Here is a 23,098-nt window from a genome sequence, read left to right as displayed (position 1 = left end):
ATGATGGCAACATAAGCAGATTAGAGACTAAGAATCCTGCAGGAAGCAACTCAACTCATGGCTACCCAAAGCCTGTTCACCATCTACAAGGCATAAGTCAAGAGTGTGACGTAATACTCCCCAGTTGACTGGATGATTTTAACTCCAACAACATTCACAAAGTTTGACACCATCCAGGACAAAATAGCCCACTTGATTGACACCACATCCAGAAGTATTTATTTCCTCCGTCACTGGTGCTCAGTAGCAGCAAAATGTACGGCAGAAATTCACCAAGTCTCCTTAGACAGCACCTCTTTAGTAACTCTCAATGATCTCAACCATCAAATGAATGTTCAATAGGCAGTAACCTCCTTTTATATTCTCCACAGTTAGGTAATATGTGTAAAGTGCTGATAGCAATGCGTCATACTTTTAATGGATGTATGATCAGACACATTGCCTCCAATAATTATGTACCTAAATATATAATAAGAATTTCAATAACATGTTGTGCATCATGTAAGCATTACTAATGATTATTAGTTTGAACAGTGAATATAAAACAACGAAGGCATTTTAAAATATCAAAACAGAGACTATAAAGTAATGCACGCTACGATGTAATACTGTATTTTGAGAGCACTGAGGTTGTTCAGTCTGAAAACAATCAATTTGATCATTGATATTGACTATGCATTGTGACTTCTGTCTGTAAAACTGAACATGAGGTTGAAAAACTTCAGCAATTTTATGTAAACAAAAGTGTGCATCATGCAGGGACAATCAAGCTTTGGTAAGGAACCTTTTTAATTGAAAGGGAGATACTACAAATGGCTGAAAAATGAAACAGAAGGATAAACTGCTGCACAAAGTCAGCCAGCCTGGCATCATCTGCGACAAAATAAAATTGAAGAAGATTTGACATATTTTTCCTGAATAAGAGTCATATTGCATTCAAAACACATTTCACGCTCCACAAATGCTGCCAGGCCTGCTGAGTTTTTCTGGAACTTTCTGCTCTTATAACGTAAGTAATTACCTGATATTAAATTACATATTTGTTATTAACTAATTAAATCATTAATTATTGTTAATTCTGGGATGATTATTTTTGGCACAGCTGTGCCATTCTAACACTCTGTTTGTTATTTAGATGAGGTAACGTAGGGATTCTGATGTTCCCTGAAACAAATTTCAACGTAAGTTCAATATCTTAAAAGGAGAAATTGAAACCAATTTGAGTTCCAAGAACTGTAGAAAAAATCAAGAGTAAATGTTTCTTCCCTGTAGTAACAGAAAACATAAGGCATGTACAGATTCCAGAGACGCCAACCTTTGACCCTTGAACTTGAGTATTCACATGTTAATGGGTAATATGCATTTAAGCATTGTCTTTATTGGCAAAATTCCACTTTGACTGGTAGTTGCATGTTTCTTGGTTATACCCTGCCTGTTATCACAAACCAGCTCCTGCCTGAGGAAAAAGCTGTTCTATTTCTTTAAGGAAAAACACTTCACAATATTCTTGTGGTGACAAGTAACATTGGATATTATACCGGAGGCAAGTTAAAATTGTCACATACCTTCAATTACATTACGTGTCTGCAGCACTCGCCCACCAGCCATTTCTTGATGCTCGTTTATGGCTTTCTTGATTTCATTTAGTTTCTTTTGCTCTTTTACACAAGCATGTTTTCTTTGTTTTCTTATCTGCCTGCTTAGATTTGCTTCTTGTGACAGGCGCTTGGCTGCCTCGACAAACTGTAACTGCAAGGCGAAGTCTCTCTCCAGAGAGGCAAGTTCAGAGTCCTGGACAACAGATATAAATCAAACTACATGTTAGTGTTCTTATTCTATGTCCATGTCACTAAATATTGAAAATCTGGGGATTTGCATGAAATTTCCTTCAAGTATATTGAATGCTCTTGTTTTCTAATAATCTAAATAATGCGCCCAAATGCCATGGCTGTTAATAAAAACGTATGTTTGTTGAAAACTTGGTTTTAGAAGAACAGAGATCATAAGAACTACCAATGTTAGAGTCAGAGATAACATAGTGTGTAACTGGAGGAGCACAGCAGGGCAGGCAGCATCAGAGGAACAGCGAAGTTGACATTTTGGGTCCAGACCCTTCTTCAGAAAATGAAGAAGCTCAGAGTTTGATGAGGATTCCTTGGAATATTACAGCATTAGGTATAACATATATCATTACATAACTGGGATCTTCTGACATTAATTTCATACTATATCTTACCCTGGTCACTTTCCACAGTCACAACCTTAAATTATGTTAGAAAATCATATATTGGCAAATTTGGGGTATTTTTGACCTGGAGATTATGGTTTAACTGGCTAATCAGAAACAACGCTAAAAGAATATTTCAGGTAGAAACTGGATTTTGTTGCACAGTTTTAAAACAAGCATAATGAAGACCAATTTTATGGAACAACATCCTGTGTCTCACAAAAGCTTAATGGACATCTGACTCAGTTAAGAATTCAATCTGTGTGTCTTCCATTTGACCCCATTTTTGGTCTTTATGCAAATACATTATGTTTTAAAAATAATTCAAGAACATTTCAATCCAAAGATTCTTTTTAAAGTGATTCACTATTGTCCCAATTTACTTTCTGGATTTGAATAGCATTTTTATTGTTTAATTCCTTTTGCATTCATTTAGAAGATCCAGGATTTTGGTCTTGTGACACTGAGGGAATGACAATACATGACGATTCAGAAATTAATGTTGAACATTGTGCAGTAATCAGTGAACATCCCCACTTCTGATTTTAAGATGGACGTAAGGCCATTGATGAAGTAGCTAAAGATGTTTAGGGCTAGGAAACTACCCTGATGAATTGCTGCAGTGATGTCATGGAGCTGATATGACTGACCTCCAATCATCACATCCATCTTCCTTTATGACAGGTATGCCTCCAAGTAGCAGAAAGTTTTTCCTTTGACTCATTTTTTCCTAGAGCTCTTCAATGTCACACTCGATCGAATGTGACATTGATGTCAACTGCAGTTTCTCTTATCTCACCTTCACATTTCAGCTCTTATGTTCATGTCTGAACTGAGGCTGTAATGAAGTCTGGAGGTGAAACGCCTTGGCAGAGACCAAACTGAGCACCAGTGAGGTGGGTTTTGCTAATCAAATGCTGCTTGAAAGCACTGTATTTAATCTAACATTTTACTCATAAGCAACAGTAGATTGAAGTGGTAGTAACTGCCTAAACCAGATGTGTTCTGTGTTTTATGTACAGAACACACTTGGGCAATTTTCTGCAATGTCACGTAGATGCCAATGTTGTAGCTGTCCTGGAACAGTTGCCTAGGAGTACAGCAAAGTCTGGAGACATGTCTTCAGTACTATTGTTAGAATGTTGTTGGGGACCATAGTCTATGCAGTAACCAGTGCCTTTGTCCATATCTTGATATCAAATGGAGTGAGCTGAATTGGCTGAAGACTGGCACTTGTGATATTGCGAGTGGGAGACTGAAATGGATTATCCACTCAGTACTCTTGCTGAAGGTGGTTGCGAATGCTTCTGCCTTATCTTTTGCAGTGATGTAATGGGTTCTTTCATCATTGAGGATGGGGGCATTTGTGGATACCTCCTCCAGTGAGTTATTTAACTGACAACTACCATTCATGAGGAGACGTGACACAGTTGCAGAGCTTAAATCTGATCCATTGATGTGAAACCACTGAGTCTTGTCCATCACTTGCTGCTTGTGCTGTTTTACATGCAAATAGTTCTGTAATGTAGCTTCACGATGTTCACACCTCATTTTTAGATATGCTTGGTTATGCTATTGGCTTGCCATCCTGCACTCTTCATTAAAGAAGGATTGATCCCCTGCCTTGATGGCAATAGTAGGATGGAATATGCAAGGCCATAAAGATTCAGGTTCTGTTGCACTATGATTCAGCTGCTGATGATGTCCCACTGTGCTTCATGGATGCCCAGTCTTGACCTGCTAAATCTGTTCAAAGTTAATCCCATTTAGCACAAAATAACAAAATGATAACTGGTCAGGAAATTAAAACAATTGATCAAGCAAATCAGATGCAATTATATAGACCAATGGTGATTCATAATTAACCTTAGCACCAGTATTAAAGCCTTGAAGAACGTAATAATTTGTGTCTACCTTTTCTGACAATTGTTTTTCACAAGAAGACAATTGTTTGATGTGGCGGCATTCTGTTGGATGTCAAGTGTTAATCTAAAATGCGTTATAAGTAAACATAGTAAGTTACCTCTCCTTTAGCTGTAATTGTCTTTTCATCCAACTGAAAGGCTGCTCCTATACGGCGCCGGACTGTGGGTGGCTTTTCCCCTTCTGCTAATGGATACTCTTTTGGCAAATACCCTGTCAACTCCTAAAGATGAAACATATTGAAATATATATAGTTGAATTTGCAAAGTTAATAAAGATCTCTGAGCTAGCTAATTGAGTAATAAATATAAAATTTTAAAATTCTTCAATCAAATCATTGAAGGAAATATGTTTTTGACATGAGATAATAACACAATGTAACTGCTTATTATAAATTGTTGTTAATGAAAAATAACATTCATGGCACATTAAATGCCAGGCCATGACCACCTCCAACAAGAGAAAATCTGACCACCTCGCTTTGACATTTAGCATTCAACTATGTCACCATTGCTGAACCTGCTTCCATCAATATCTCAGAGATCACCACTGGCCAGAAACCCAAAAGACCAGCCTCATAAATATAATGGCTGCAAGAGTAGCTCCGAAGCTGGGAATCCTGCTGCAAGCAACTCGTCTCCTGACTCCCCAATGTCCATTCACTATTTACAAAGCAAAGGCAGGAGTTGTTTTGGAATATTCCTCAAATTTCCAGACTGTGTACAACTCTACAAAAACTTAAGAGGCTCAACATGATGGAAGACATAGCTATCTGTTTGTCTGGCATGCCATCCAGCACATTGAAGTTCACTTCTTTCACCATTGGCACACCATGGCAGTGGCATGTAACATCTATTATAGACAATCTATTGTGGCAACTCCCAAAATTATGTGATCAACAGCTTAGAAAAATAAGGGTTTATCACCATCTGTAATTTACTCTCTAAATTGCAAACAATCATGACCTAGAAACACTGCAACACCAAATTCACAGAAAATCCCCTCCAAATAGCCCACATTTACTGCGACAGTAAAAGAACATGGCTCACTTCCACTTTCTCAAGACAATTAGGAATGGAAAATAAGTTTGTTCTTGGCAATGATACCCAGACCCCATGAAGAAATTTTTAAAAGTATTATATCTGTAACTATAATTAGAAAACTTTGAAATCATAAACCCAAAAATTTTCAGAAGCTGGTACTCACAGATTCACGTAAACACAGTTTTTTCAGTTCATCCAAATAAAGTTCAAGAGTTTCTTCTAGCATTTGCTTACGTGAAATGACAGACCGATACTTATCTTTCGTTGGTGACTGAGGGCTGTCAGATCCTGTGAATAGAACACCAGTTATGAACTAAGGATACTATTGCATAAATACGCTTGGCAGCTTCTTAATGCAGGAAGTTTGTCAATTCTGGAACACCAGGCATTATGTTTCTCATCAACCCTTCTCTCCTCTCTCCATCCTTGCCATAAGTTTAGTTGTCCTTTCCCATCTTGAGCTCTTGATCCTCTCAATCCTATCCTCAGCCATTCAATACCTCTCTGCACATGTACTATCCTGCCATTGAGCCTCCCTTGAATAAGTCCACACCTTCCTTCCGAGCACTTTCAACAAATTCAGAAGGGCACGTTGATGTCTTCATCTCTGCTACCCAATCCTCTCTCAATGACATTTCCATTTTAACATTGCCAGTGAGGCTAAACTCAGCAAAAACATTTCTGCTTCTCTCATTCCATCAGCCACTCCTGCTAAGGCCAATGTACCTGTAATCAATTTCCTCTAGAATGTTAATGCACTAGGTGCTTGGCATCAATTATCTTGTCCTGGATGATTTTAAATGATTGTTTAAACATTTGATGAAACCTTGTCTCTTGCTGAAGGTTTAGCACTTATCAGTATTTTCTCACAATTACCTTGCACAAAGATACTGCATTCTGGTGTTTGTTTCATCAACAATGCTTAATTTTCTGTCTTCATCTGCTTCTTTAGTGTTTCTTTCTCTTTCAAAAAACCCACATATTTCCACTTCTCTTATTTCCTGTTTAAAATCCACATTCATTTGACCTCCAAATCCAAAGAGTTTCTGTCCATGCTTTCATTTGCTCCTTCTTTTGTTGGGCATTTATCCATTTTGATAACACATCTATGAAGAATACGGGGATGTTTTTAAATATTAAAGGTGACAGTGTTGTTGAATGTGAATTGTTGAAAGAATTAGCCATCTGTCATTTTTTAAACAAGAGCATCTGCCATTGAAATAGACACTAAATAAACCATCTTAACTGACAAATCTAACATTTCAAAACTATTTGTAAAATATCTGAATATTTCCTTAAATATTGCAATTCTAATAAAATGTAAGTATATTTTGAAGTTTCAAGCAAATTTCCTAATGTCTCCCCAGCTACTGAAGAGTTAGATTCATGTTAATTTCCATCTTGGGTCCATGAACTCAGGCAAGTAAAAAATGGTGGTAAATTAATTTGCTTTGGTGCACATAGGCTAGGGAGTTGCTCAGTTAGTCAGGAAAAATTATTGCTGTTCTATGGCTTTTTAAGGAAAACGCCTTTTGAATGAAGGCAAGACCCAGCTTGTTTATGATACTTTCTGTCTAATAACCACTTAATTTCAAAGTTCTTAGCCTCAGTTAAAAGTCTATCCACTATAATGTTTCATCCAATTTCTGCAATGTTTTTCCGTATATCTCAGCTCAAACCTAGCTGTAAATGATATGGGCTTCCTTCCTTCAACTCAACTTTCAGAGATCACTAACCTGTAATTTGGAATTTGCCTCTCAAAATGTTGACATGCTATGTTTTTCCCGGCTTGAGAAGCATGCTTGAAGTCTACTTCTGCAAAGACTTCCCTCAAAGCCTCCTCATTTCTACTTTGTGACCTATGTTATTCCATTGCAAACAACAAATGCTGCAGTAATTTGTTCTTACATTTTGTTCATTCCATTGTAAAGTGCCTTGTGAAGGCACTCTCATGCTTATATTTGACACATCACAACACAGCCAGTTAGCTGTGTTGGTTCGATAGTTGGTTTGTGACGCAGAGCGATGCCAATAGTTTGGGTTCAATTCCATGCGGTTACCATGAAAGTCCTGTCTTCTCAACCTTAGCTCTTGCCTGAGGCATGGAGACCCTCATGTTAAACCATCACTGGCTGACTTTGTCTTTTGAGAGAGTAGGACCATGGAGACTTTACCTTTACATTACAAGCAAGATATTCAAAGGTGCATTGAACTATTGGGCAAGTGTCCATTGAACCATATCACAGCAATACAAACTTTGTTCAGGAAAGGGAATGTTGAAAAATAAACTAATTTAAGGCAATGTTCAGCCAGCTTACTGACAAAAGCAGTAGTAACATCCGGTGGGTGTTGCAATCAGTTCTGCTGTGACTCATAGTCATGTTGCCTATCCCATATGTCTGTACATTTCTTGATATCATGTCTGAGCAACGCTTTGGCACCTCCCTTTTATTGTCTATGGTTAATAATTAACGCTGCAACTGGAAAACGGAACCCTTTTAATGACATCATAGCCACCACAATATTTATCTGGTTGTTCACGGCTGCTACAAAGTGACTCAAGAGCAGACTTAAGGTCCAAAAACTGGGTTGGGCTCATGGGTCAGGAATTGCCCTCTCTTCTGAGACTGATGCCAGTTTATTATCTGCAACCATTACCATAATCAAATGAATTCAAAATCTGCAAAATTAAAAGTTCTATAGCTTGTTATATGAAATTCGCTTACATTTAGTAAATCATAAAGGTGCAGTAGAATTTTAGAACAAGACAATTCATTACTAAAAGATTTCTTTGGGTTTATTAAATGAATCATGGCAAAGATGAAATTACTTTTGTTCCTAACAGAACATAATAGGGGACTGTGAAGTTTTTAATAACTCTCTATGGAAAATAACCAGCTAAATTGTAAAGTGGGACAAGCTGGTAAAAGTCATAGTTGTGATCACTCTGCAAAGGTCACCAGCAGCACAGGAAAATTCTTTCAATTGCGTGTAATGTATGTGATATTGCCACTGATGCAATGGCATCATTCACCAAATGCATCCCTGATTTTTTTAAAAATCTGTTTGAATGTAACAGGTATTGTCACTGCTCAGTAAGAATTGCTTTTGGTGGCCATTATGAAAGGGTACATTTATTAATTATTTTTACAGGTTTCCCCTTTGTTTGGATTATTCTGATTCACTGACAGCCAATTGACATACTCCATTCATCAATGTCTACCATTTACTACTGATAATTAACATTATTCATTCATGGTAATAGGTATTAATTGGCAACAAACCTTTAGTTTTGTGAAGTCAGAAACAATAAAGTTAAATGTAAAAGACTCAGAAGTCTGTATTTGACTCTGGTACATGCAATAAAGCAGTCAATTCCTAATAATGTGTATAGTTTGCCAAAGTAAATTTATTTCTAGAAAAGCTTTCACTCACGAAGTCAAAAGAAACTGTTTCTTTCCAATTAATTTAATTTTTCTCCTTCGTGCTCATACCCTGTCACCACAACCTTCCAAAAAATGCATGTCTTTACAGTGACAACAGGGTCATGTCTTACACCCTCAGCTCATTGGGCTCATGGTAATGGCAGACAGAAAATGGCACCATTCCCATTCCTGGTAGGACTGCTGTCATCTTCACCTGGGACCTTCCACGTACTAAGGCAGGATCCTATTTTTAACAGGTTCAACAGATGGATACCACACCACTCCTGCACTGCCATTGACACAGACATGGGGTGACCTAATCAGAGTTCTTTAAAGGGATATTTGTACACTGCACAACATCTGTTCAGAAGAAAGTAAAGACAAGTTCTTTTTTGAAACAGATTTTTAGAGCATGTGAATGTTCCTCATAGAATCACAGAAGTGCTTTGGTGCAGAAAGAGGCCATTTGGCCCATCACGTCTACATTGGGTTTTTTAAATGAACATCATTGGCAACTGCCAATTTCTTGTTTATTTTTCATAATTTGAATACTATTGGTATATTGGGGTTTGTTTAGCTTGGACGGCTGGTTTGCAATGAAGAGTGATGCCAACAGTGTGGGTTCAATACCTGCACCAGCTGAAGTTACTATGAATGACTCTCCTTCTCAACTTCTCCCCTTGCTTGAGGTATAGTGACCTCAGGTTAAACCACCAACAGTCATCTCTCTCTAATGACAGAGCTATCCTCTAGTAAGCAGGACCATGGTGACTCGGCCTTTACCTACATTTCTCATTACCTGTTAAAGCTCTGTTAGTTTGACTGCTTCCAATCCTCTGGAATTTAGAAGGCTGAGTGAAGATCTTATTGAAACCTACAAGATTCTGAAAGAAGGTGGAGACTTAAAATAATCTCCCCTAGCTCAGCAATCTAGAACACAGGATCACAGTCTTGGAATGAGGGGCTTATCATTTCAGCTTTGAAATGAGGAGGAATTTCTTTGCCAGAAGAAAATTCTGAATTTTTAGAGTTCTCTAACTCAGAGGGTTGTGAATTTTCCATCTCAGCTTCAAATATATTCAATTATGGTTCTCAGGACATCAAAGGATGTATAGAGTTGGCATGAAAGTGGAATTGACACAGAAGATCAGTCTTGATTGTACTAATGTTGGAGCAGACCTGGGGGCTAATGTTGGAGCAGACTTGGGGGCTGTATGGTCTACTCATGTTGCCATTTCTTAAAATTCTTATCAAATAATTCTGTTCTATTTCTTTGGAGAAAATGTGGACTTCCTACCATTCATATTTGCTCAGACTTGGCAGATAAAATGCTAATAAGGGCCAGATTTCTACTGAGCTCAGGGTTCATACCAAACACTTCAGGAAATTGGCACAATCTCACTAACTCCTTCATATCTACCACAAGTCAAAAGCTCTTCAAATCAAAGACCGTTCAATCATGCTGCGCAATTGTTTGCTTACAACTGACTAATATTTTCAAACAAAATTCTTTTTGTCCCCATTTTAGCTGATGTTATTATTTGAACTAGGTTAACACCTCTGTTAAGATAGCAATCATTTAAGCATTCTTACATTGATATGTTGCTTTTAAATAAGAGACAAAGTGTATTTCAAGACCTGAAGGAAGACTTGTGGCTCACAATGTGAAAGCAATTATTATGCAGTCTGAATTCCAGTTAGCATAAATCTTCACATATTTCCCTGACTTCATCTACAAGTCACAGCAGAGTACTAAAGTAATCAAATCTCTGTCAGTAGAGGAAGTGAGAGTTCATGCTGGTTTTCAAATTATGTATGATTGTAACAGCAAAGACAGGTTGTGACTTGTTTTGTCAAACATGTTAAAATGACTAGAGGTTTGCTAAATGACAAATGGATTGTTTAACGAAAAATAATGTGCCACTTAAGGTGTGGAAATTAAAATGTGACCAAGATGCAAATCTCACTTATACACTGGAATATACTGACTATATTTTAGAAATACACAACAAAAAATGAGGATCCTTATATTTCAAAATAAAGTTATACATTTTTTTCTATGAAGTGTTTGCTCCTCGTATTACTCTATCATCTCAGATAGAGTAATTGTGACGCAATTCTGCAAAAATGTAGCATCTCCTTAGTAGCACAACATACATTAAAAATACTAATCTGAAAGCTCTTCTTGTGTTAACTTTCCTCATTATGTCTTCCATAGTTCTTTGCCTGAAGGCAGTACAACTCTCAGCACTATAACAGGTCAGACAAGACAGGAGCCAAAACCAAAAGAACTGCGAATGCAGTAAATCAGGAACAAAAACAAAAGTTGCTGGAAAAGCTCAGCAGGTCTGGCAGCATTTGTGCAGGAAAATACAGAATTAACATTTCAGGGCCAGTGACCCTTTCTCAGAACTGACAATAGCTGGGAAAATGTCAGTTTACGTGCAGAGAAAAGGGTGGAAGATGGGGGGGGGAGTAAATGATAGGATAGAGTCTAAAGAGAGAGAACAGCATGTGGACAGACAAAGAGTTGATAATGATCAGGCTGGAAGGGTGAATAGTTGCTAACGCGGACTATTAGTGACTAACAGTAGGGGGTGTGTAATGGCAGGCTATGTGGTAACAAGGCCTGCTGTGTGGGGTGGGGGGCTGGGACTTGGAGAGACTAGGTCCTAAAATTATTGAACCGAGATTGAGTCTGGAGGGCTGCGGAAAATGAGGCGTTGTTCTTCTAGCTTGCTTTGAGCTTCACTGGAACACCGCAGCAGGCCAGAGACAGAGATGTAGGCCGTGGAACAGGGTGGTGTGTTAAAGTGGCAGGCAACAGATAGTTTAGGGTCTTTTCTTGTGAGCAAAACATAGATGTTCTGTGAAATGGTCACCCAGTCTATGCTTTGTTTCCCCAATATAGAGGAGTCATTGTGAGCAGTGAATGCATTAGACTAGATTTTGGGAAATGTAGGTGAACTGTTGCATCACCTGAAAGGTATGTTTAGGCCCTTGGATAATCGGAGGGGGGAGGAGGTAAAAGGGGAGGTGTTGCAACTTTGCCGGTTAGAGGGGAAGGTGCCGTAGGTCTGTGGGGAGGTGTTGCGGGTGAAGGAAGTGTGGACCGGGGTGTCCAGGAGGGAACTATCCCTGATGAAGGCAGACAAGAGAGGGGAGGGAAATATGTGTCTGGTGGTGGTATCTTGTTGGAGGTGGCAGAAAGGCAATGGATGATCTTCCGGATTTGGATGCTCGTGGGATGGTAGGTGAGAATAAGGGGAACCCTATTGCTGTTGCGGAAGGGAAGAGAAGGGGTGAGGGCGGAAATGCAGGAGATGGGTGGGACCCAGAGGTGAGGCCTCTGTCGACAACGGAGCTGGGGAATCCTAAGTTGAGGAAGAAGGTGGACAGTTCAGAGGCTCCCTTGTCGAAGTTGGCATCATCTGAACATATGCGCTGGAGACGGAGGAACTGAGAGAACAGGATGGAGTCTTTACCAGAAGCAAGGTGTAAGGGTGTATGGTCGAGATAGCTGTGGGAGTCAGTGGTTTGTAGTAGATATTCGTGGCCAGCCTACCGCAGAAATGGAAACAGAAATGTCAAGGATGAGGAGGGAAGAATCAGAGGTCAACCAGGTGAAAGTTAGGATAGGCTGGACATTGGAGGCGAAATTGATGAAATTTTCCAAGACAGCAACCAAAATGAGAATTGAACACCATGTGTTAGCAACAATTTAATCTACACCAGTTGAGTGGTTTCTGAAGGAATCCAAGTCACTCTGGCAACAGGTGCTTACACATACTTTTATAGTCCAGATCGAGGAATAATGAGAGTCTCCAAGCTTCTTGCCATCACATGATGAACCAGATATCTCTTCTGCTTTTAGCACTTGCAACAAGCACACATTGGAGGAATTTGCTGGTTGATACTCAACCTGTTTAGCCATGTTATGAACAGAACTTCCACATACATCAAGCCCTGTAGTGGGATTTGATCTGAGAACTTCTGGCTTAGAGACAGGGATGATTGCCATGATAGATTCCTTTTAGCATTTTAGTGATGGAAATTTTATAGACTATATGACTAAAAGTATCACCTTGTATAAATCGCCTTTTTTATGGTCTTATAACAACATAAAAATATAAAACTTTCAGAGGCCATTTTAATGTATTCTGCCAAAGAACAGGATTAACACAAATTATCCTAACGGTACCTAAAGTTTAAGCTGGATACTGTTTGTTAAATTGACGCTTCCCTTCTCCCTGTAGCCTAAGATGGGTCAACGAGTCACACGTGAAACATTCTTTTTATGATTTAGTTTTTTTTAATCATTCACAGGATGAGGACATCATTGGCTAGGCAGCATTTATTGCCATCCCTAATTGCCCAGAGGGTATTAGAAGTCAACCGCATTGCTGTGGGTCTGGATTCAAAAGTAGGCTAGACCAGGAAAAGATGGCTGTTTCCTTCCTGAAAGGGCATCAGTGAACTAGATGGCTTTTTCCCCCAACAATTGGCAAAGGATTCAGAGTCATCATTAGATTCTTAATTCCAGATATTTATTTGAATTCAAATCCCACTATCTGCCATGGAGGGATTCAAACTCAGATCTCCAGAAGGCTGTCTAGGTCTCTGGATTAGCAGTCCAGTGACAATACCACGAGGCAATCACCTCCCCATTTATGCACTACATAATGTCACTATCTGTAAGCAGATTATCCTGTTCTTTTTGTTACAACTGAGCACAGCCAGGGTAGACCTACTCATTTCTCATAGGCACTCCTGGGTTTTGTACCAAAGAACGGACAGGGCAGGAATCACTGCCCTATATTGTCTAAACAGTGCCAGAAACACTAAAACATCGCAAACAGCGAGACTGTCAGAAAAACACATTTTGAAAATAGAGAATGTCTGGGTGGGAAAGATTAAAGTTAAAGAGAGTTATGAGGAGGACTTTGCAAGAGAAGGGAAAATGAATAGGCTTAAGTGCATTACTATGGATAGTGTTGGATAAACACCATATGGTTTGGTAATTTTGTTGCTACATTAAAACTTATACTTATTCATGTATATTTCTATAGTTTTAAAGTTGCATGTTTTGCTCGTCTGTACATAAACTTAGGGTTCAATATATTTTCATTGGTGGTTTCCAATGTTGTTCTACCACTTCAGTTTTTCAAAGCATAGAATCCCTACAGTGTGCAAGCAGGTCATTTGGTTCATTGAGACCACACCAAGCCTCTGGACAACATCCCCCAAAGACCCACCCACCCCTACCTAACCCTTGAAATCCCACATTCCCATGGCTAGCTCACCTAGCCTGCATATCACTGGAGACTACGGGCAATTTAGCATGGCTAATCCACCTAAGTGGCACATCTTTGGACTGTGGGAGGAAACAGTAGCACCTGGAGGAAACCCACGCAGACACGGGGAGAATGTACAAACTCTACACAGCCAGTCGCCTGAGGGTGGAATCAAATCCAGATTTCCTGGCTGTGTGAGGCAGCAGTGGTAACCACTGAGCCACCTTGCCACCCTACCACACTGCAAATTAGCAAAATGCACTAATTTTCTAAAACTGTCATCAAGCTGCTTATTAATTTTTTTTTCAGTTTTTTCTTGGAGAAATAATGCAGTTTTGCACTATCCTTCATCCTAACTGAATTTTACGAATTAATTTATCTGTCACTATATTTAATATGATGTATTACTTGTTTGTATTCATTAGTCTGAGCCAATTCCTTGTTCATAGAAGCTTATAGTACAGAAGTCATACATTCAGCCTGTTTTGCCTATGCTGGATCTTTGAAAGAGCAATTCAATGTAATTTCCTTTTTTAAACATTTTTCCCCCATTTGCCTCCACTGTACTTTCAGCTCATACATTCCAGAACTTAGCAACCTTCTGTGTTAAGAAGCTTCGCTTACTTCTCACAATGAATGCAGTCAGGTCACACATAAACTAGTTACCGTTAACAAATCCATGCCAACTATCCCATTAACCCATGCTTTGGCAAATGGGAATTAATCTTGTCTTTGCAATGGCTTCCAGTAGTTTTTATGCCACTGACATTTGATAGTCTGTTCATTTTCTTTTGAGGCTAACTATCATCGACCTGCATGGTCTAATTCTTCACAGCTCATTACTATGCATGACCATGATACTTTTATAGGCAGGGAGTTCAAAACTTCTGATTTTCATATTTTAAAAGACATGGACAGCACTTTAGACAGGAGTATCACTCAAACTCTATTCATCACCCTAGCCCATTCTTAGCGGTATCAGTGACGAGACAAAAAGTGACACCTCTCTAAAGGTTCTCCTGAGAATTATCCATGAGTGAAGGGAAGTTATTTTCGTTATGGATGAGAGCAAAGGACCATCCCAACCAACAGAGGTAGCCTAGATAGAGATAGCTGAGGAGGGGGAGGGGGGTCAGCACCCATGAATGGCTCAAAAGAACGTGGCTTCAATTTCACCTGTTGTGGTCTGCCAGGGTATGTACTGTTGTGCACTCAATGCTTTATGCTTCTACGTGTATAAGTTTGCATTGCAAGTTTACCACTGCACAGGACTGCAATACAGGGTATTCTTGTTTCTAGTCTGGCCTGTGTGATATCCTATTGCAAAACCCCAAAATTTGCTTTCTTTTAGCTTTCACTGTCACTTCAGATTTTTTGAAAATTATTTTCCTTAACTACCTTAAGCCTGCTTATTTTATGATCATTACTACCCAGTCATTCACCCACTGAAGCATACTCTTATATTATTTTAATAAATTTTTACCTTCTATGAACTTTGATGAAGAATAAATCAGTTTTACACTTTATACATTCATTGTTTAACAAATGAAAATCATGGGTGAGATATAAAATTGGCCGACTTGGCAATGTGCTTTAGACTGAGGGCCACTAATCTTCCATTAGTGGTATCAGTATGATTTCTATCTTCTCTAATCCCGATAATTAATACCAGGTTTTGTGCATTAAAATATAAGACTTGCCACAATCTAATTGCTGTTAGCAAAACTTATTAATTCAACAATGTTCTGCTCAAAGCTGTAAAATTGAAGGGCTTTCAACTGAAACAAAATGCCTTTATTTTAACTAAAGCTGGAGGAGTGATTCTGAATATTGCTAATCCACACGAATCACAAAGGTTGCAGTTACACATTCACAGTGCCCTCCAACCTACTGTATTATCATTACATATGTGATACAGACACAGTATAAACACTGTTGCTAATGTCCTTAATTGAAATGAATTAAGGTTTTGCTCATTCCAGTATATTTTAAAATATGCTTTGTTTCATTTTTTTAACAAAATAAACCTTTTGAAGAATTTGCTTTAGTCATGAAAACTTTCTTTAACTTAAATTCTTTCAATTTGGATGCTTTGTTATTCTAGAATGACATGCCCTGCTGAAAATTATCAGTTATAACGGCATTGAAATTAAACTGTGGGATATGGCTGGATGAATGATCAATCCTTTGAAATTCCTTTCTCTACTATTTTGGCAACGCAGTCTTATCTTAAGCAGTTGAGACCTGCACAAAAATACTTAAGAGTGGAAATTCATCTGACCATGTCAAACATTTGTACTCTAGTTGATGTTAAATGCAGAGCATGTTCACACATGCAATGAAAAATCTGTTAATGAACATGTTATTGATGAAGAACATTTGCCTAATGAACCTCATTTGCTTTTCGTACTACACTCTCTAATGTTTTCTTGAAAGGAATTATTGGTTGAAGAGAAAGCGTGCCTTCTTCTGTGGTCTTAACACAACTAAGCATCTTTTATGGTTCTCAGACAATAACAGAATTGTTTTTAAAGTGTCTACAACTGCACTTCACAAAGGATTAAAATTGTTCCCTAACATTTTAGCTTCAAAGAACCAGGGGTCAAAGCATCTTAGTTTTGACTTTTCTATCATTTTCTTTGGGTAATGTCTCTAATCAGCAATTGCAAATTGTCTTAAAATCTAATGACCAGGTTCACAATTCTCGTTTCATATTTGTGTGAATATATGTCAAAAAATGCAACAAAATTATTATTAAGGAGAGATATGAGAGGATTATTCAACAGCTCATGTGATAAAGTGCAAGTTGTATAATAGAAGTATTGCAATGCAACATGAATTGGTATATAAAATGTGAGGCTGGATGAACACAGCAGGCCCAGCAGCATCTCAGGAGCACAAAAGCTGACGTTTCAGGCCTAGACCCTTCATCTAGGCCCAAAACGTCAGCTTTTGTGCTCCTGAGATGCTGCTTGGCCTGCTGTGTTCATCCAGCCTCACATTTTATTATCTTGGATTCTCCAGCATCTGCAGTTCCCATTATCACTCATGAATTGGTATATGTTTGGTTAACACAGTAAATGCTGTTATTAGCACATTATAGTTTACATAATTCCAAGCAATCTAACTCTAAAGTACATAAAAGTAATAAAATATATTACTTCAGACATGAAGTCATTCTAAATTTAGAATTTGCAGCATTCAATGTAACTTTGTTACCTAATGTCTGCACAAATTGTTCCTACTTTACAAATGGTTTTGGACCTTATCAATGCTAAACCAACATCATAGGTGAAATTGTCTTCCCCTCGCTCTATCTGAAATGGAAGAATATCAAAGCTGGCCTGATCTCAAGCAGTTTTAGAATAATGCTATTTCGTTCTTGCTTGTTTATTGATGGTACCATAAAGCTAAAACATCAATGGCAACATTTATCGGGGAGGGGAAGTGAATTTCGCATACCTTACAATGTTTAAAACTAAATTTTTGTAGCTTCTGTTACAGTCTTTCCAAGACCCAATCTTTCACCACTGTTACTTTCCTGTCAGGGTTAGATGGCATCTGGCATGCAAAGTCAAGGAGTCTAATATTTATTGGTAGTGAATCTCATTATGAGTGCTGTTTTCAAAATCATTAAAATTGATTTTAAAACATTCAAAACTGAAATCCAAGGAAGAACATTAATTCAACACGGTAGTTATGTGAAGAAATAGCTGAGACAGACAAAGAAAAATTCTGGATTTTTAGGATTAACTCAGGATATTATTTTAGAACAAGGTTCAAAATTGAAATGCAGACTTTTAAAAAAATGAAATGATGTCTGTAAGTATAAATGTACGTAAAATTAAATCACCAAACAACCCAATCAATTCAAGAAAGCAGTAGTAATAATAAGAAAATGAGTTGATCTAATCAAGAATTAATAATAATATTATTAAAAGAAATATATTACCTGACTGCAGAATTACCCCACTATCAGAATCACTAGCTTCATCCTTATTTTCCATTGTCAGTTGAAGATAATATTGAGTAATCTTCCTTTGGTCCAGAAATAATTAACTCTGAGCAGGTTGGAAGTATTCACCTGATAATTACATAATAAAACAGACTGAAGACACATTGATGTTTAAATTGTCAACAAAATACACAAAGATCAGAGAGTTCTAAAAATTCCAGAGATAACATTTCCTGTTTTCAACCTACAGATTCTGCCCATGTTGACTAAACTAATAACCTTGGCAATTATTCAAAAATAAAATCAGAGGCCAGTAATTTGTCCTGGATGTGTTTCATCTTGTGCCTAAATGAGGGATTATTTCAATCTCTAGAAATGGTAGTGAAACTAAGCACGCGAATGTGTACCTTGGTGCAGGAGTACGGGAGTGGTCTTAAAGAACACCTGTAATCACATCAGGTATATTTACTGCTGCTATCTTTAACTGTGTCTGGCAGTGCTTGGCAGAAAATAAAACAATAAACTTGGCAGCAGAGTTTCTTTATGTGCTTGAACAGATGTCTAATACCTGTTTATAATAAAGCAACTAACATATACATGGGATGTGTCATGGTTATATATATGAGCAAACTATAAAGCAAATTCCTCTTGATTTTACTAAATGCAGGCCTTTTTTAAAATAACCTAGCATCTCATTCTGTTAATATCTAATTGTAATTAGAGGTAATTTGCAGCCATGTCTCTTTTGTTTCTGCAAGATTCTCTACAAATTGCGTTTCTCATTGTTTCTGGTCTCCTAATATACATTCTTACGAATTTCTGTTCACATTAAAGTTCAGCTACGTGAATATCTTTTGAGATATCTTTTGATATATTTAAATAACAATTAGAATCAGACCACCAAGATTTGTTAGTTCAAAATGACTGTTACTGCAGTCCAAAAACGGCCTGTATTTAAATAGCAAGGTAAAGGTAAGATCACCATAGGAGTACCCTGTCATAAGAGAGAGATGATTGGTGGTGGTTTAACCTGAGGCTCACCATGCCTTAGGTGAGTGGTGTTGAGAAGGTGGGAGCTTCATGGTAATCTCGGCCAGTGTGGATACTGCACCCATACAGTTAGCATCGCTCACCCGCCAACTGGGCAAACTGACCCTCATTTAAAGAGCACTCTTGATACCAATATTTAGAGTGTGCCAAGTATGAAATAAAGGATTATGAAGGGCAATGGAAAGGAAACAAGATAAGAGGTAAGTTCCATAGGGCTGAATTTTACTGTACTTTGGCAATGTGTTATTTTTGTTGAATATATGGAAGGTTTCTCTCCTTTAGGCTTAGCAAATTTTCTCGCACTATAGTTCCAAATTTGATTCTAACTACCAACCATGCCCCTCTCATTTGATGCCAGTCCAACTCTCCCACTTGCACAGGCATACCTGATGGAGGCACCAAATTTAAAATTTTGTTTTGTAGCCTGTCAAGGGCTGATAGTCCACAAATGGTTTGTGTGTTTGTAGTCATTCACTGGGCAAAGCTGGGAAGAGGAAACTGGCACCCCACTTTGTGGCCAGGGACCTGGAGTTTGTGGTAGAAGTCTAGGCGATACATTGGAGAGATATCCGCTTCACGAAGGAGTGACAGAGCAGGACATGACAGCAGACCCTGTCAGCTTTGTCTAACTTCACCTCCCAGGTCTGTGTAATCCTGATTGCCTGAAAAAAACCACAGCAGAGCAGGAAGAAGGTGAATGGGCTTCTTTGTTCCAGGATGAATGTTGTCATCTGCTGTCAGCTGGCTAACACTTGCTCAATCTCTGTTACCTCTTAACAAGGCTCATGCTGCATCACTCTTACTGTCATATGCAAAATCTTCCCTCACGCCTTGAACTACCCCAAGTACCCAACATTATTAAAATATCTCCCCAGGTCCTGAGAGGCTGGCTGCTAAAGACCAGGACTGAGGATGCTGAAGTGAGAAGCATTGTTTATTGCTGATTACATGCTTAAAATTAACACGCTGTACTTCCTGCCCCTTATGACATTCTACTCAGCACCAGTGGTAAGGTGACAATGACACAAGGGACCCCAGCTCCTTCTGGGTGTCCCTTCCTCACAATCAGACAGAGCAGAGCCTGTAGGCCCTTCCTCTCTCAGGCTAAAGGAGGAATGACAGACTGACCTGAGAGTCTCCTGTCAGCGTTCCCGAGATGTGGCCGACCTTCCAAATCAACCCTGCTTGCCATAGTCACCCTTGTGAGAGGTAAAACTGACTATAGTCTGGGCAAGACACACTCAACATCCCTGAAGACGTCTATAAACAAAATGCGACCTGACCAAGCCTCCAAGCCAAATGGACTCTACTGTAAGGCAGGTTCCTTCTGCCTAGCCGTACAGACGAAGGCTTCAGAGGTCACATAGGTGGCACGTCATTGGGAATACGTTAACACATTTGTTTTTCATTTGCTTTTCACCATCACCTCCCATTAACTGCAACTGCAACACAGAAGGTGCAGAATCCAGTCACCCTTAATGCTACATGATGTTCCGTGCTCCCAGGTGTGAATTGAGTAGCTCCTGCACCATATGCAAACAATATGAACACAAGAAATAGGAGCAGGAGTGGGCCATTCAGCTCCTCAAGCCTGCACCACCATTCGATAAGGCTGCTGCAGGAACATTTTGCCCATAGATTCAGGCAACTAACTCATGGACTGGACAAGGCACCATGTCAGGGCTGCTCAGTTGCTCTCTTAGTCCTCTCACTTAGTCCCTACCTGGATGCCCATAGCATCTGTGCCTTGCCTTGTCTTTTAGCATTTTATGTCCTCATCTCCACTTTAGAGGCTCACATGTTTGTTTTACCCTGTGGTTTAGCGTAGCACAAAGCCAGGCAGCAAGAATAGAATAAGGTAGATTAAGGAGCTTAGATAGACCTTAGATTTAGGGTAAAAGTTCGCCGGAACATCGTGGGCCGAAGGGCCTCTACTGTGCTTTACTGTTCTATGTTCTATGTAATAACATTTTGTTTCCAAGTTGGTGATTTCTTTGGATAACATGATGTCACAATAGAATAAAATGTAATGAAAATGCTTAAATAGTCATTGTGTGATGTGACATCCAATGACACTATACAGTGGGAAAGGGACATATCGACTGATTTTTAACATAAATAACTAATGTCAGTTTTAGTAAGTTTTATGGAGGGTTTGTTTCCATGGACGAGAGAAGTTTCTAACACTGTTTTCCAAAACACATCTTATTAGCTGCACACCATGCCACAATGGCATTCTGCTTGTCCCATGCTCCCTCTCAGTAGAACTGGAAGCATTTGCCTTTGCTGGAATCTCCTGGAGTCCCAGTGCCATTGCTGGGACATCTCCAAGGTTTCCAGCGCTGATGCCATATTTAAGACATAGTTACTTCATGTGAAAAATTGCTCCAGAGATTGCTGTCACTTGATTTATCGACAAGGGCCAGGAGGCCCAGGTGGATGGAATGGTGCCAAGGAGTGCTGTCCTTTCTACTCAGGACCAGCAGAAGAGACCACGTTCATGCCACTGGACGCTGCCAGTCTGGTTGATGTGGTATCAATGTCCAGACGGATGCTTTGCAATGACCTTCTCTTCTTCACATATGTAATGGCCACCTCACAATCACTCTGTCCCTGCTATGGCACCAACCTCCTAATAAGGCACATGATCTACCACTCTTACTATTCCATGCAACATCCTCCCTCACTCACAGTTGCCTAGCCCAAATCCCCAACCACTAACTCTGCAAGCCTACTCTACACTGCCTATTCACTCACTTGGGATACCTCAACATCTTTCCCCTACCTGCACCAACTCTAACAGTAATGTCAACAGCATTAATCTCACTCAATCTCTCCCTTTCCCTCATTTCAGGACAAAATAGCCCATAGTAGAGCAGGGAGAAACTAAGATGGGAAGTGGGGTGTCTGACAATTGTGTTCTTACTTCCTACAAGGAGAGGACCTTTACCCGACCTGGAAAGGACTGCAATCATTCATGTGGTGATGCCAAAGCCTCCATCCCAGCAAGCAAGTGAGAATCATTGTCTAGTCCTGCACTGTAAGCCAGCACTGTGAATTAACTGTCAACATGCCTAAACATCCACTCACGTTTTGCAAGTCATTGTCTCTTCTGTCTCCTTTAAGCACTTGTGGAATCTATAGAGTCAATGCTGTCATGTGGGAGCCCCGCAAGACATCGCCTCCATCTCTGAGGAAGGAGCTACAGATCCCTTACAGGAGGCACCAGCATGGCTGTATTCTGCACTGACCACTAGGTCAGATATGGATACTTCGGTGGATATGTTAGCTCAATTAGAATTGGGAGCACATCATTGCATCATCGTGACACAAAGCCAACCCAATTACATTCCAGGTTCTGCGCTTCAGTGTTTCATTTCACAGCACACAGGCACCTCTCATTCTAATGGTGCTGCCAGGACACTGCATGCAGGAAATGGCATCCAGCTCATGGCTTGGACCAGAATGTCTTTCAGGGTGTCCTTTCTTGCTTTCTTTACACTCACTCACTTTGCAGCTACTTGGATATCCACAGCATCTCCACCTTGTCTATACTTTGCTGAAATGTATTGCAGCCTAGAAAGATTCAATCTAGTTGTCAAATTAGCAATTAACATCCAAGGCCATGTTGACTGTACATGATGCAGGAGCTGTTCATTTCACACCTTGGACAAGCATCCTCTTGTGATACTAATTTTAAAGAATGTTTACCCTTTGTACCTTGTAATACTAGAATTACATTCATTCACACAGCTGATGATACGAAAGTGAGGATACATTTATAGTTGTGAGAATGTATTTTCGATGAAATTTCACTGATGTCTGCTCAGAAGGCCCTTTCCCTCCCACTACTACAATGCAGTCTCTAGTTCCACAGCAGGGATGCAAGGAGCCTGCCTTATGGTGGCTTTAGAATTTTGTCTGATGACCCCAGGATAGTCGTGTCTAAAGAGCCCAGAGGTGCTGAGTCTATCCTGCCCAGACACCAGTCGGTTTGAGTTCCACAGAACTGAGGGTGGCAGGCAGAAGTGAGGTAGAAGGCCAAGCCACCTCTGGGGTGCCCTGAAAGGAAGCTTCTGGAGGGCTGTCGGTGGTTCTTTCTCTGACTGTGTGCCTACTAGCACCATCCTGTGTCGTTGTGAGCAAGGGGCAGCTGGAGGGAGATTACGTTCCCTCCAACT

The 23,098-nt window shown here is 39.4% G+C and overlaps 1 protein-coding gene across 6 annotated transcripts in view; it reads right to left on the bottom strand.

The window, feature by feature from the left end:
• LOC125462716 (innate immunity activator protein-like) overlaps positions 1–23,098 on the bottom strand; it is an 83,369-nt gene that overhangs the window by 21,720 nt on the left and 38,551 nt on the right. For 3 of the 6 annotated variants that reach the window (XM_048552982.2, XM_059653412.1, XM_048552983.2), the window contains 4 exons: positions 17,865–17,996; positions 5,357–5,481; positions 4,251–4,373; positions 1,566–1,791 (listed from right to left, as the gene is read on the bottom strand). In XM_048552982.2, the coding sequence (XP_048408939.1) occupies positions 1,566–1,791; positions 4,251–4,373; positions 5,357–5,481; positions 17,865–17,919 (529 nt within the window). In that variant the 5' untranslated portion in view covers positions 17,920–17,996. Of the gene's footprint in view, positions 1–1,565; positions 1,792–4,250; positions 4,374–5,356; positions 5,482–6,069; positions 6,300–17,864; positions 17,997–19,303; positions 19,580–23,098 lie in introns of all 6 variants that reach the window. The other 3 variants (XM_048552981.2, XM_059653411.1, XM_048552984.2) reach the window with 2 other exon arrangements.

This window comes from Stegostoma tigrinum, chromosome 21, assembly GCF_030684315.1.
Source record: "Stegostoma tigrinum isolate sSteTig4 chromosome 21, sSteTig4.hap1, whole genome shotgun sequence".
Taxonomy (NCBI): Eukaryota; Metazoa; Chordata; class Chondrichthyes; order Orectolobiformes; family Stegostomatidae; genus Stegostoma; species Stegostoma tigrinum.
The sequence above is the reverse complement of the archived record's forward strand: the minus strand, read 5'-3'. Positions and strand labels throughout refer to the sequence as shown.